Here is a 14,219-nt window from a genome sequence, read left to right as displayed (position 1 = left end):
TATGGGCCATGTTGCTGCTAGATGTCCAGGGCAGCGACGAGTATATGAGAGGCCGCCGTTAAACTGAAGTCCCCTGCTGCAGTAGGGCATGTAGTAGGGGAAACGGAGAAAGAGACTGTGAGAGTAAGATGCCCTGATGAAGACCTAATCGCTGCAAGTCCAATAATACAGATGGAATTGGAGGGTATTCCGGTTACCGGGATGATTGATACGGGCTCCCAAGTAACGACCCTGAGTAAAGACTGTTATGAAAGGTATTTTCAGCGGCATGTGAAATATGATCCTCATACATTTGTTCGAGTGGTTGCAGCTAATCATCTACCAGTACCCGTGGTGGGAGTGGCCTGGATGAATGTCAGGTTATGTGGCCAAGATTTAGGCAAGAAAGGTATTGTTGTGGTACAGGAATCACATGAAGCAAAGGTCCCAGTCATCTTGGGGATGAATGTGTTAAAAGAATTGGATCAGATTCTCTTTGAAAAGAGAGGTCATGGTTATTGGAAGGAAACCACCAGCCATCGGCCTACTCAGACAGCATTCCAGCGGCTGGTCCGGACATGTGGCTTGCAGAAAAGTCCAGATGCACAGCGCCCTCTGGCTCAAATTTCGGTCCCTCGACATACAAAGGTTACATTGCCACCCAGTCGAGAGACTATAATGTCCATGCCTGTAGGCACTTGTCGGAAATTGGAAGGTATAGCTGTGTTGATAGAACCACTGCAGACAGTCGAGGGAGGTGTGGATCCACTAGTAGCCCGTTCATTGGCAGTAGTCCGCCATGGGAGAGTGCGATGTGTGAACACCCAGAACCAGAGTGTAGATCTAGTCCCAGGGAGGCTGCTGGCCAACCTTTATGTGACTCCGGAACAAGTAAGGGAAGTCACTCAGATGCAGCTGGAGCCAGCCGAAAGAGATGAATGGACGGTAACTGTGTCCATGGGAGGAGATGGGAGCCCCACCCCTGAATGGAATGGCAGTGCAATTCGGGAGCAGATGAAGATGGAGACTTCTTCATGCTCTCTGGAACAGATCCAAAAAGTGGATGAACTGTTATGGGAAAATCGCGCAGTCTTTGCGCATCATGCTGAAGACTTTGGATGTACAACAGGAATCTATCATGAGATACCCACCAGAGACACCCCTCCGATCAGAGAACGCTACCGACAAATCCCTCCACAGATGTATCAGGAGGTGAAAGAACTGTTAACACAGATGCTGCAGGGTGGGATCATTCAAGAAAGCCAAAGTCCCTGGGCAGCTCCAGTGGTACTGGTAAAGAAAAAGGATGGGTCCATTAGATTTTGCGTGGACTACCGGAAGCTAAATGCCTGCACTGTACGAGATTCCTACCCCTTACCCCGGATTGAGGAGTCCCTTTCGGCGCTAGGAAGAGCACGCTACTTCTCCTCGCTGGACCTTGCTAGTGGGTATTGGCAGGTGCCGATGGCTGAGAAAGATAAGGAGAAGACTGCATTCATCTTGCCTATGGGGCTATACGAATTTAACCGGATGCCCTTTGGGCTGACAAATGCACCTGGAACGTTTCAACGATTGATGGAGAAATGTCTTGGTGACTTTAACTTTGAGTTCACTCTCATCTATCTCGACGACATTATAGTGTACTCTGCAACTTTTGAAGATCATCTCTATCAGTTGGGACAAGTATTTCAGCGATTGAGGAAACATGGACTTAAACTGAAACCCAGTAAGTGTCGGCTGTTTCAGTCTGAAATTGATTATCTGGGGCATCGTGTATCAGGAGTAGGGGTGAGACCATCGATGGACAAGATATCGGCTGTTCAAGACTGGCCGACACCAACTACCCTGCGAGAAGTGAGGGCATTCCTTGGAGTAGCTGGTTACTATCGACGGTTTATTAAGGATTTCGCTAGGATAGCAGCACCACTTAATGCTCTCCTGCGAGGCACATCCGGTGGTCCAAAGAACCGGTCTGTGAAATGGGGACATGAGCAAGAACAAGCCTTCCGGGCATTGAAGGATGCTCTAACAACAGCACCAATCTTGGCCTATGCTGACTATCACTTGCCCTTTCAGCTATATACAGATGCAAGCCTATATGGTCTTGGAGCGGTGCTTTCTCAGTTTCAGAATGGCCAGGAGCGTGTTATAGCGTATGCCAGCCGGTCTTTGCGAGACTCCGAAAGAAACCCTGAAAATTACAGTTCATTTAAGTTGGAGCTGCTAGCGCTGGTATGGGCCATGACGGAAAAGTTCTCTGAATATTTAACCGGGGCTGAAGTCCTAGTACTGACTGACAACAACCCACTAGCTCACGTGGAAAATGCTCGGCTCGGGGCTTTGGAGCAAAGGTGGATAGCCCGAATGTCTAAGTTCAATTACCGCATTAAGTACCGGTCCAAGACAGAAAACCAGAATGCTGATGGACTTTCCAGGGTAACTACCCAGCCCCCCACTGGAGATGTGGATCATGAGTTAGAGCATATGGAGATGCCGGATTTCAGCAAATTCTCACAGGCCTTGGTCGCTGCTATTCAGTGTGTGGTGGAGGGGACTGAATTGGCTCCTTTCTTTGGTCCCTCACGACAGGAATGGGCACAGATACAGCAGGCCCATGAGGGGTTGGCGAAAGTGATCAAGTGTGTTGAAAAAGGCAAGAAGCCCTGTACAGAGGAAAGAGGAAGACTGACATGTGAAATGTTATCAGTCCTGAGCCAATGGGAAAAGTTGGAGATGAAAAATGGACTGCTATGCCGGAAGGTCTATCTACCTTTTGAAATCGACATTCGGCATCAAATTGTGGTGCCTAGTGAATTGGCTCAATCCTTAGCTCTTGAGGCTCATACTAAGAATGGACATTTTAGTCATGAAAAGACCTTCCGCTGGTTGCAGCGACTGATCTATAGCCCTGGTCTCCGTCAAATGGTTGAAGAAGTATGCCGCAGCTGTCGAACTTGTGAGATCCATAAAGCAATGGAACAGAGAGCTCCCCTGCAAACCATAGTGACCCGGGAACCTTTGGAGATCGTCATGATAGACTACCTAATGGTGGGCCCATCCAACAGCGGACACCAATATTGCCTGGTAATGGTGGACCACTTTACCAAATTTGCAGTTGTGACTGCCACCAAGGACCAGACAGCTGAGACAGCAGCTCGGGCTCTGTGCCAAGATTTCATCCGAGTGTATGGATGTCCACAACGCATCCACTCCGACCAAGGTGCCTGTTTTGAGGGACATGTAATGAAGGAAGTACAACGTATTTATGGGATAAAGAAGTCACACACGACCCCATACCATCCACAAGGAAATGGGGCCTGTGAACGCTTCAACAGAACTCTGTTACAAATGGTGCGAACTCTGGAGGAGGAAAAGAAATTACAATGGCCTCAGTTTCTGTCCGAGATGGTGTGGGCCTATAACAATCAAGTCCATTCAACAACAGGGTATTCCCCGTACACTCTCCTCTTTGGACGGTCTGGGCGGAGTGTTGGGGAGTTACAATTGAATGACATAGATGGATTCCCTCCAAGAGATCCAACCTCCTGGGTGCGGGCACACCGGCAGAGGCTAGAGACAGTTCATCGATTAGTGCAGCAGCGTCTACAAGAGAATTCCCATCCTGATAGGATCCCGGTGCACAGTGCTCCATTGCAGCCAGGTGACCTGGTGCTGGTGCGTGTCAAGAAGCCTCATGGAAAATTGGAAGGCAAATGGGAGGCTGTGCCATATCGTGTTGTTAACTGCAAGTATGCCAATGGGCCAGTGTATGAAGTCCAGAAAGAAGGGACTGATTTTGTTCGAGTCCTTCATCGAAATATGTTGCGCCCATGTCTTTCTGATGGAAGAAATTGTGATAGAACTGTTAATGTCAACGAGCTCCCACAACCGGAGCCCAAAGGTAATGAATGGGCCTATGATGATGAGGATGATTGTTGGCCGCTCCCTACTACTGAGGATGTTCCACCTGTGACTACCATGCCCCCAGGTGTTGCTCCTGATGCAGAACCTGCTGGTCCTACTCAGCCCATGGCTGCAACACCCCAGAGCACACCAGCAGCCCTCAGACGTACCACTAGACCGAATGCTGGTATTCCCCCAGCGCGGTATGCGCAAAATGAGTTTGTTTGGCCCGCTATGCAACGATCTGTTACCACACTGCCTCAGTCATTGACAGGGACTGCCAATATTAAAGTGGGGGGGAATATGTAAGAAACAGTTATATAATGCTGCCAAGTTTATTTACCCTGTTTAAATTGTGTTGAAATGCAAGGTAGATGTGTTTCTATATTACTTTGATTATGGCCCTTTAAGAGATCAGCTAAAGGTTGAAGGGACACACCCCCGGGAGTGTAGTAGAGCCTGGCTCTAGCTGCAGAGGAGGGCAAAAGTTCTAGAGACTTCTGGGCAGAAGCAGGACAGGTTTGTTGTTTTCTCTTGTGCTGTGTGAAGAGAGAAGTGTGTAGAGAGAAAGATAGTATGAAAAGACTGCATTCAGAGGAGCTACACTAAAATGGACTGTAATTGCTGATCAGACAGAGAGAGAGAGAGTAAAAAAGAAAAGACTGCATTCAGAGGAGCTACACTGAAATAGACTGTGTGAAGTTGCTGATCAGAGAGAGGCCTTAGTATAAAGACTGTGCATTGAGAGGAGCTACACTGAAATAGACTGTGTGAAGTTGCTGATCAGAGAGAGGCCTTAGTATAAAGACTGTGCATTCAGAGGAGCTACACTGGAATGGACTGTGTGAAGTTGCTGATCAGAGAGAGGCCTTAGTATAAAGTCTGTGCATGCAGAGGAGCTACACTGAAAAGGACTGTGCACTGGCTGATTAGAGAGAGAACTGTGTGGATTGCCACTAATAGGAAGAGACTCACAGTGCTGTCGAGGTACCGGACAGTGACTGTAGAATCCCAGATTAGATCATACCTCAGTACACACATTTTGTAGGACGACCAGAATACCAAAGAACATCTGCTATTGAACTTCATCATTATTCAACTGGTTCCCTGCCTGCTGAGTAGGACTTCATGGTTCCAGATCTTGTGTTCACCGGAACAAGAAACGGCACCGGGCCCCACCGCGCGCTTCTACGAACTGTAAGCGGTCCACTTGGACCACTGGGGAACAAAGGGAGGGTGCGCACCCAATTGTGAAGTTAGGGTCAGTCAGGGTCAGTTTGTAGTACTGTTGTTCATCAAGTGTCCGCACTGAAAATACATACTTAGGAGAAATTGACAATAACTTGTTACAGGATCTTCCTTGAACTGTTGTGTTATATTGAAAAGTTTGCTTATCTTAATCACTGTTACACCCTATTAATCCATCCTTCCATAGTAAAGGCAATTTTCTTGAATTTAATCACTGTGTGTGCATTCTTTTCTGGTTTGCGGAGCCCGAGCCACCTTCCTTGCCCTCGGTTTACAAATTGGCGTAGTGCGGCAGGATCAATCCGCAAACCAGAATGGATGGCAACGCACCCATTAGAAGGGAAGGTGCTGAAGGAAAAATGCCAGCAGGGGCTGTAATGAGTCAGTTAGTTAAATTTGATGGCAATAACATGTCCGTGAGTGTGTGGGCGGAGCAGATACGAATGGTACAGCGCATGTATCAGACTACACCAGAGGTGCTAGTAGAGTTAGCCATATTGATGTTACAAGGGGATGCCAGGACTACAGTGATATTACGGCCATTAGAACAAAGAAAGACATTTGAGCAAGTGGTTGAGATTCTAGAAACCATTTATGGAGAAACTGCATTGCTGGGGTCCCTGCAGTCCCGATTCTTCCAGAGGGTACAAGGAGAGAATGAAAGTCTTCCCCAATATGCAAATGCCCTACAAGGATTGCTCCAAGATATTCAAGGGAAGGAAAAAGGAGGCTCTCCGGCCTTCTGTAGCCCTGACAGGACTCTTCGTGACCAGTTTGTCCTGGGGATCCGTGATGGAAGTTTGTCTGTTGCCATGCAGGACTATATACGACGAGAGACCGATGCTAAATTTCATGATGTACAAGTGGAGGCCATCTCACGTGCCAATAGTATGGTGCTAAAACCCCACACTATCGTAGGAGTCACCCTGTCGCAGGGAGCTAGCCCCTGTACAGAAGCGGTAGAAAAAGGGACGGTTAAAGAGATACTCACAGTAATGCAGAAATTGCAAGAGCAAATGGAACACCTACAAACCAGTTGCAATGAGAACTCTATAAGAATTTCAGACCTCCAGCAAGCTAGAAAAGAAGGGGTAGGTCGTTCCCACCAAGAATGTCAGAACCCTCCACAGCCCCGTTGGAGGGAGGAGGATCGGACTTACCGAAGGGGTCCGAGTAATCCAGTACAACCCTCAGGAGAGACTGACAGGGCTTACCGAAGGGGCCCTAACCAATGGCCTGAGCGGCGGGAGATACGTTGCTGGGAGTGTGGACGTATGGGCCATGTTGCTGCTAGATGTCCAGGGCAGCGACGAGTATATGAGAGGCCGCCGTTAAACTGAAGTCCCCTGCTGCAGTAGGGCATGTAGTAGGGGAAACGGAGAAAGAGACTGTGAGAGTAAGATGCCCTGATGAAGACCTAATCGCTGCAAGTCCAATAATACAGATGGAATTGGAGGGTATTCCGGTTACCGGGATGATTGATACGGGCTCCCAAGTAACGACCCTGAGTAAAGACTGTTATGAAAGGTATTTTCAGCGGCATGTGAAATATGATCCTCATACATTTGTTCGAGTGGTTGCAGCTAATCATCTACCAGTACCCGTGGTGGGAGTGGCCTGGATGAATGTCAGGTTATGTGGCCAAGATTTAGGCAAGAAAGGTATTGTTGTGGTACAGGAATCACATGAAGCAAAGGTCCCAGTCATCTTGGGGATGAATGTGTTAAAAGAATTGGATCAGATTCTCTTTGAAAAGAGAGGTCATGGTTATTGGAAGGAAACCACCAGCCATCGGCCTACTCAGACAGCATTCCAGCGGCTGGTCCGGACATGTGGCTTGCAGAAAAGTCCAGATGCACAGCGCCCTCTGGCTCAAATTTCGGTCCCTCGACATACAAAGGTTACATTGCCACCCAGTCGAGAGACTATAATGTCCATGCCTGTAGGCACTTGTCGGAAATTGGAAGGTATAGCTGTGTTGATAGAACCACTGCAGACAGTCGAGGGAGGTGTGGATCCACTAGTAGCCCGTTCATTGGCAGTAGTCCGCCATGGGAGAGTACCACTGCGATGTGTGAACACCCAGAACCAGAGTGTAGATCTAGTCCCAGGGAGGCTGCTGGCCAACCTTTATGTGACTCCGGAACAAGTAAGGGAAGTCACTCAGATGCAGCTGGAGCCAGCCGAAAGAGATGAATGGACGGTAACTGTGTCCATGGGAGGAGATGGGAGCCCCACCCCTGAATGGAATGGCAGTGCAATTCGGGAGCAGATGAAGATGGAGACTTCTTCATGCTCTCTGGAACAGATCCAAAAAGTGGATGAACTGTTATGGGAAAATCGCGCAGTCTTTGCGCATCATGCTGAAGACTTTGGATGTACAACAGGAATCTATCATGAGATACCCACCAGAGACACCCCTCCGATCAGAGAACGCTACCGACAAATCCCTCCACAGATGTATCAGGAGGTGAAAGAACTGTTAACACAGATGCTGCAGGGTGGGATCATTCAAGAAAGCCAAAGTCCCTGGGCAGCTCCAGTGGTACTGGTAAAGAAAAAGGATGGGTCCATTAGATTTTGCGTGGACTACCGGAAGCTAAATGCCTGCACTGTACGAGATTCCTACCCCTTACCCCGGATTGAGGAGTCCCTTTCGGCGCTAGGAAGAGCACGCTACTTCTCCTCGCTGGACCTTGCTAGTGGGTATTGGCAGGTGCCGATGGCTGAGAAAGATAAGGAGAAGACTGCATTCATCTTGCCTATGGGGCTATACGAATTTAACCGGATGCCCTTTGGGCTGACAAATGCACCTGGAACGTTTCAACGATTGATGGAGAAATGTCTTGGTGACTTTAACTTTGAGTTCACTCTCATCTATCTCGACGACATTATAGTGTACTCTGCAACTTTTGAAGATCATCTCTATCAGTTGGGACAAGTATTTCAGCGATTGAGGAAACATGGACTTAAACTGAAACCCAGTAAGTGTCGGCTGTTTCAGTCTGAAATTGATTATCTGGGGCATCGTGTATCAGGAGAAGGGGTGAGACCATCGATGGACAAGATATCGGCTGTTCAAGACTGGCCGACACCAACTACCCTGCGAGAAGTGAGGGCATTCCTTGGAGTAGCTGGTTACTATCGACGGTTTATTAAGGATTTCGCTAGGATAGCAGCACCACTTAATGCTCTCCTGCGAGGCACATCCGGTGGTCCAAAGAACCGGTCTGTGAAATGGGGACATGAGCAAGAACAAGCCTTCCGGGCATTGAAGGATGCTCTAACAACAGCACCAATCTTGGCCTATGCTGACTATCACTTGCCCTTTCAGCTATATACAGATGCAAGCCTATATGGTCTTGGAGCGGTGCTTTCTCAGTTTCAGAATGGCCAGGAGCGTGTTATAGCGTATGCCAGCCGGTCTTTGCGAGACTCCGAAAGAAACCCTGAAAATTACAGTTCATTTAAGTTGGAGCTGCTAGCGCTGGTATGGGCCATGACGGAAAAGTTCTCTGAATATTTAACCGGGGCTGAAGTCCTAGTACTGACTGACAACAACCCACTAGCTCACGTGGAAAATGCTCGGCTCGGGGCTTTGGAGCAAAGGTGGATAGCCCGAATGTCTAAGTTCAATTACCGCATTAAGTACCGGTCCAAGACAGAAAACCAGAATGCTGATGGACTTTCCAGGGTAACTACCCAGCCCCCCACTGGAGATGTGGATCATGAGTTAGAGCATATGGAGATGCCGGATTTCAGCAAATTCTCACAGGCCTTGGTCGCTGCTATTCAGTGTGTGGTGGAGGGGACTGAATTGGCTCCTTTCTTTGGTCCCTCACGACAGGAATGGGCACAGATACAGCAGGCCCATGAGGGGTTGGCGAAAGTGATCAAGTGTGTTGAAAAAGGCAAGAAGCCCTGTACAGAGGAAAGAGGAAGACTGACATGTGAAATGTTATCAGTCCTGAGCCAATGGGAAAAGTTGGAGATGAAAAATGGACTGCTATGCCGGAAGGTCTATCTACCTTTTGAAATCGACATTCGGCATCAAATTGTGGTGCCTAGTGAATTGGCTCAATCCTTAGCTCTTGAGGCTCATACTAAGAATGGACATTTTAGTCATGAAAAGACCTTCCGCTGGTTGCAGCGACTGATCTATAGCCCTGGTCTCCGTCAAATGGTTGAAGAAGTATGCCGCAGCTGTCGAACTTGTGAGATCCATAAAGCAATGGAACAGAGAGCTCCCCTGCAAACCATAGTGACCCGGGAACCTTTGGAGATCGTCATGATAGACTACCTAATGGTGGGCCCATCCAACAGCGGACACCAATATTGCCTGGTAATGGTGGACCACTTTACCAAATTTGCAGTTGTGACTGCCACCAAGGACCAGACAGCTGAGACAGCAGCTCGGGCTCTGTGCCAAGATTTCATCCGAGTGTATGGATGTCCACAACGCATCCACTCCGACCAAGGTGCCTGTTTTGAGGGACATGTAATGAAGGAAGTACAACGTATTTATGGGATAAAGAAGTCACACACGACCCCATACCATCCACAAGGAAATGGGGCCTGTGAACGCTTCAACAGAACTCTGTTACAAATGGTGCGAACTCTGGAGGAGGAAAAGAAATTACAATGGCCTCAGTTTCTGTCCGAGATGGTGTGGGCCTATAACAATCAAGTCCATTCAACAACAGGGTATTCCCCGTACACTCTCCTCTTTGGACGGTCTGGGCGGAGTGTTGGGGAGTTACAATTGAATGACATAGATGGATTCCCTCCAAGAGATCCAACCTCCTGGGTGCGGGCACACCGGCAGAGGCTAGAGACAGTTCATCGATTAGTGCAGCAGCGTCTACAAGAGAATTCCCATCCTGATAGGATCCCGGTGCACAGTGCTCCATTGCAGCCAGGTGACCTGGTGCTGGTGCGTGTCAAGAAGCCTCATGGAAAATTGGAAGGCAAATGGGAGGCTGTGCCATATCGTGTTGTTAACTGCAAGTATGCCAATGGGCCAGTGTATGAAGTCCAGAAAGAAGGGACTGATTTTGTTCGAGTCCTTCATCGAAATATGTTGCGCCCATGTCTTTCTGATGGAAGAAATTGTGATAGAACTGTTAATGTCAACGAGCTCCCACAACCGGAGCCCAAAGGTAATGAATGGGCCTATGATGATGAGGATGATTGTTGGCCGCTCCCTACTACTGAGGATGTTCCACCTGTGACTACCATGCCCCCAGGTGTTGCTCCTGATGCAGAACCTGCTGGTCCTACTCAGCCCATGGCTGCAACACCCCAGAGCACACCAGCAGCCCTCAGACGTACCACTAGACCGAATGCTGGTATTCCCCCAGCGCGGTATGCGCAAAATGAGTTTGTTTGGCCCGCTATGCAACGATCTGTTACCACACTGCCTCAGTCATTGACAGGGACTGCCAATATTAAAGTGGGGGGGAATATGTAAGAAACAGTTATATAATGCTGCCAAGTTTATTTACCCTGTTTAAATTGTGTTGAAATGCAAGGTAGATGTGTTTCTATATTACTTTGATTATGGCCCTTTAAGAGATCAGCTAAAGGTTGAAGGGACACACCCCCGGGAGTGTAGTAGAGCCTGGCTCTAGCTGCAGAGGAGGGCAAAAGTTCTAGAGACTTCTGGGCAGAAGCAGGACAGGTTTGTTGTTTTCTCTTGTGCTGTGTGAAGAGAGAAGTGTGTAGAGAGAAAGATAGTATGAAAAGACTGCATTCAGAGGAGCTACACTAAAATGGACTGTAATTGCTGATCAGACAGAGAGAGAGAGAGTAAAAAAGAAAAGACTGCATTCAGAGGAGCTACACTGAAATAGACTGTGTGAAGTTGCTGATCAGAGAGAGGCCTTAGTATAAAGACTGTGCATTCAGAGGAGCTACACTGAAATAGACTGTGTGAAGTTGCTGATCAGAGAGAGGCCTTAGTATAAAGACTGTGCATTCAGAGGAGCTACACTGGAATGTACTGTGTGAAGTTGCTGATCAGAGAGAGGCCTTAGTATAAAGACTGTGCATGCAGAGGAGCTACACTGAAAAGGACTGTGCACTGGCTGATTAGAGAGAGAACTGTGTGGATTGCCACTAATAGGAAGAGACTCACAGTGCTGTCGAGGTACCGGACAGTGACTGTAGAATCCCAGATTAGATCATACCTCAGTACACACATTTTGTAGGACGACCAGAATACCAAAGAACATCTGCTATTGAACTTCATCATTATTCAACTGGTTCCCTGCCTGCTGAGTAGGACTTCATGGTTCCAGATCTTGTGTTCACCGGAACAAGAAACGGCACCGGGCCCCACCGCGCGCTTCTACGAACTGTAAGCGGTCCACTTGGACCACTGGGGAACAAAGGGAGGGTGCGCACCCAATTGTGAAGTTAGGGTCAGTCAGGGTCAGTTTGTAGTACTGTTGTTCATCAAGTGTCCGCACTGAAAATACATACTTAGGAGAAATTGACAATAACTTGTTACAGGATCTTCCTTGAACTGTTGTGTTATATTGAAAAGTTTGCTTATCTTAATCACTGTTACACCCTATTAATCCATCCTTCCATAGTAAAGGCAATTTTCTTGAATTTAATCACTGTGTGTGCATTCTTTTCTGGTTTGCGGAGCCCGAGCCACCTTCCTTGCCCTCGGTTTACAGGTGCACAAAAGATCAATGCTTGCATCTAGTGCCACTTACCTTGGTGGCCAGATCCCACTGAAAGAGTATCAATACATCCTGCTTACTTGTACTACACAATCAATGCTATTTCTGATGATCCTTTTCTCTGTAATTTTGGTGCTATGCTATTACCCAATTGTTTGCTTATCCCTAAACCATCCAACTTTCTTCAACTTAACCCTAACCTCTCCCTAACATAACCTCCCTGCCAACATAAAGTATTTCCTGACTCCTCCTAACCCTAGTTGGTTAATCTAGCCTCTCCCTAACTTGTCCCATAATAACACTAAACCTCTGAAAATGACCCCTAATCCTAATATCTAATCTTAAACAACACTCACTCTTACATTACGGTAAGGAATATTGTTTGGCCACCATTAGTTATTCTACTGCTACAATGCCAATGGAACTTACATATCTGTGGTGCCAGGTACATGAGTTTGCTTCAAGCCACACAAATGTTTGCATTGGGCACTGTGCTTGGCTATATGATAGCTAAATGCAGGGCACAGTTTAAACAAATGTGCTCTATAATAGCTAAGCCCTGGCATCCAAAGCATGTAACTGGCACCGCCAAGTCATTATTTGCATTGGCTATATGGCGGCTTCGAAACCAGTGGTGGGTAAATAAACCGATATAGGGTGCATGTGGAAAAAACATGCAAGAAGATAGTAGCACATTCAGTTTAAAGCAAACCTGAACTGAAAATACACTTATGAGATCAGTATTTTATGTGTTTTGCTAATGGTAAATAGAACATTAGTAATATAGAACAGTGTCATAGTTTTATTTTCAGCGTAATGGCTGCATTTTTAAGACTGTGTTCAGCAGCTATGACAATCTGATGTAAAATATGCTTCTTTTAGCTGCAAAACAAAAGTAATGACCCTTTGAACATTTAAGCTCTAAATTATCATCAACAGTGATTTCTGAGCCAAGTAAAAGTGTTTTGTTTTATATTAACTTTTCAGGAGATTCAACCAGCTGTCTGACAGCCTCATTTGCATAGATAAAAGTATAGGAGGCGCCCAAAAACCACTTACAATTCTAATACATGTAACTTAGGAGTAAAAAGATCTTGCCTAGTAATTACTTCCACATTTTTTGGGGAAGTAATTGTACACCACGTGCATCAATATTTCAAGTAGAGTGACCGACCAGAAACTGTATAGCAGACCTGGGATATCGAGCGGGGATCGTTGATTTCCTGTAGGCTCTGTCGGTGGTTGCAGGAGTGCAACCTACCTTTGCGAATATATTTTATTACTTCATTCACACTAACTTTTTCAACAATACTGCACCATTGGGCTCCTGGTCTCTCTCATTGAAGAACCTTGGCGGTTGGGATTTCAACCACCAGGACATACCCAAATAAATCTTCAATTGCATATATAACAGCACTGGCCCACAATTTCGTTCTATTTTTCCTGTTTACTAAAGAGATTGGTTAAAGGTACAGACAAATGATCAGTAGTTTGATCCAACCTGTAAAGGTAAGAACAGTTGATAATCATCTTATACCATTAGTAAAAAGCAAATGCATATGTATAGTTCAGATCTGGCCCATTCAATTGTAAATATTGTAATGAGTTCTTTAAAATTTACACAAACTGAACATTTGCATAATGTACAAGCTTCAGATTCCTATTAAATATTGACATGTTTAAACATAATATTATTATTTGAGGAAACAGTTTTTTACTAAGTATTATTAGAAGGCATCATTGGACCACTCACCAGTGATGTCGTTCATAAGTCTGCATAGTGCTCTTACAGTCACCTAACCTTACTAAGGAGTAGAGATGGCCCGAACGGTTCGACGGCAAACGGTTGCCGGCAAACTTCCGTGGTTCGCGATCGTGGCGAACCGGGAACTTTTCCGGAAGTTCGGTCCGCCCCCATAGTGCATCATGAGGGTCAACTTTGACCCTCTACATCACAGTCAGCAGGGACATTGTAGCCAATTAGGCTACACTCCCTCCTGGAGCCCCATCCCCCTTATAAAAGGCAGGCAGCATCAGGCAGTGGACTCACTAGTGTGCCTGCAGTAATTAGTGAAGGGATAGCTGCTGCAGACTCTCATAGGGAAAGATTAGATAGGCTCTTGTAGGCTTGTTAGCTTGCTCCTGGCTGATCCTTATTGCTAAAAAAAGCACCCCTCAACAGCTCTTTTGAGAGCTAATCTTGTTCTTGTGATCTATTTTTTTGTATCTGGTTTTTTTGCATTATATACAGCCCTGTCAGTCAGTGTCTCTGTGCCTGTCTGTGTGTGACAGGTGCACATGTAATACCCATCACTGCATATACCTACTACCTGTTGTGTTCACTTCAGTGCACCCACCTACCTACGTGAGCGCACGCAATGTCACTATGCCTATCCG

At 46.8% G+C, this 14,219-nt stretch overlaps 1 protein-coding gene across 1 annotated transcript; it reads left to right on the top strand.

Moving 5' to 3' along the window:
* Nucleotides 1–829: 829 nt before the first annotated feature.
* LOC137536710 (uncharacterized) lies at nucleotides 830–10,600 on the top strand. Its single transcript, XM_068258936.1, has 4 exons — nucleotides 830–4,069; nucleotides 5,641–6,221; nucleotides 6,455–8,734; nucleotides 9,605–10,600. The coding sequence occupies exons 1-4, from the start codon at nucleotides 889–891 to the stop codon at nucleotides 10,598–10,600; spliced, it is 7,038 nt and encodes a 2,345-aa protein (XP_068115037.1). The 5' UTR covers nucleotides 830–888.
* Nucleotides 10,601–14,219: the final 3,619 nt, after the last annotated feature.

Source organism: Hyperolius riggenbachi, chromosome 10, assembly GCF_040937935.1.
Source record: "Hyperolius riggenbachi isolate aHypRig1 chromosome 10, aHypRig1.pri, whole genome shotgun sequence".
Lineage (NCBI taxonomy): Eukaryota > Metazoa > Chordata > Amphibia > Anura > Hyperoliidae > Hyperolius > Hyperolius riggenbachi.
This window is presented reverse-complemented; position numbering and strand designations above follow the sequence as displayed.

Bases quoted from the DNA above. Each gene is read 5' to 3' on its own strand.
- LOC137536710 (XM_068258936.1), top strand. From the start codon at position 889: ATGCAGCTGGAGCCAGCCGAAAGAGATGAATGGACGGTAACTGTGTCC. The intron at 6,222-6,454 runs GTAGGTCGTTCC...AGTATATGAGAG, and splicing joins AGCAAGCTAGAAAAGAAGGG to GCCGCCGTTAAACTGAAGTC. The intron at 8,735-9,604 runs CAAAGGTGGATA...ATCCACTCCGAC, and splicing joins CTCGGCTCGGGGCTTTGGAG to CAAGGTGCCTGTTTTGAGGG.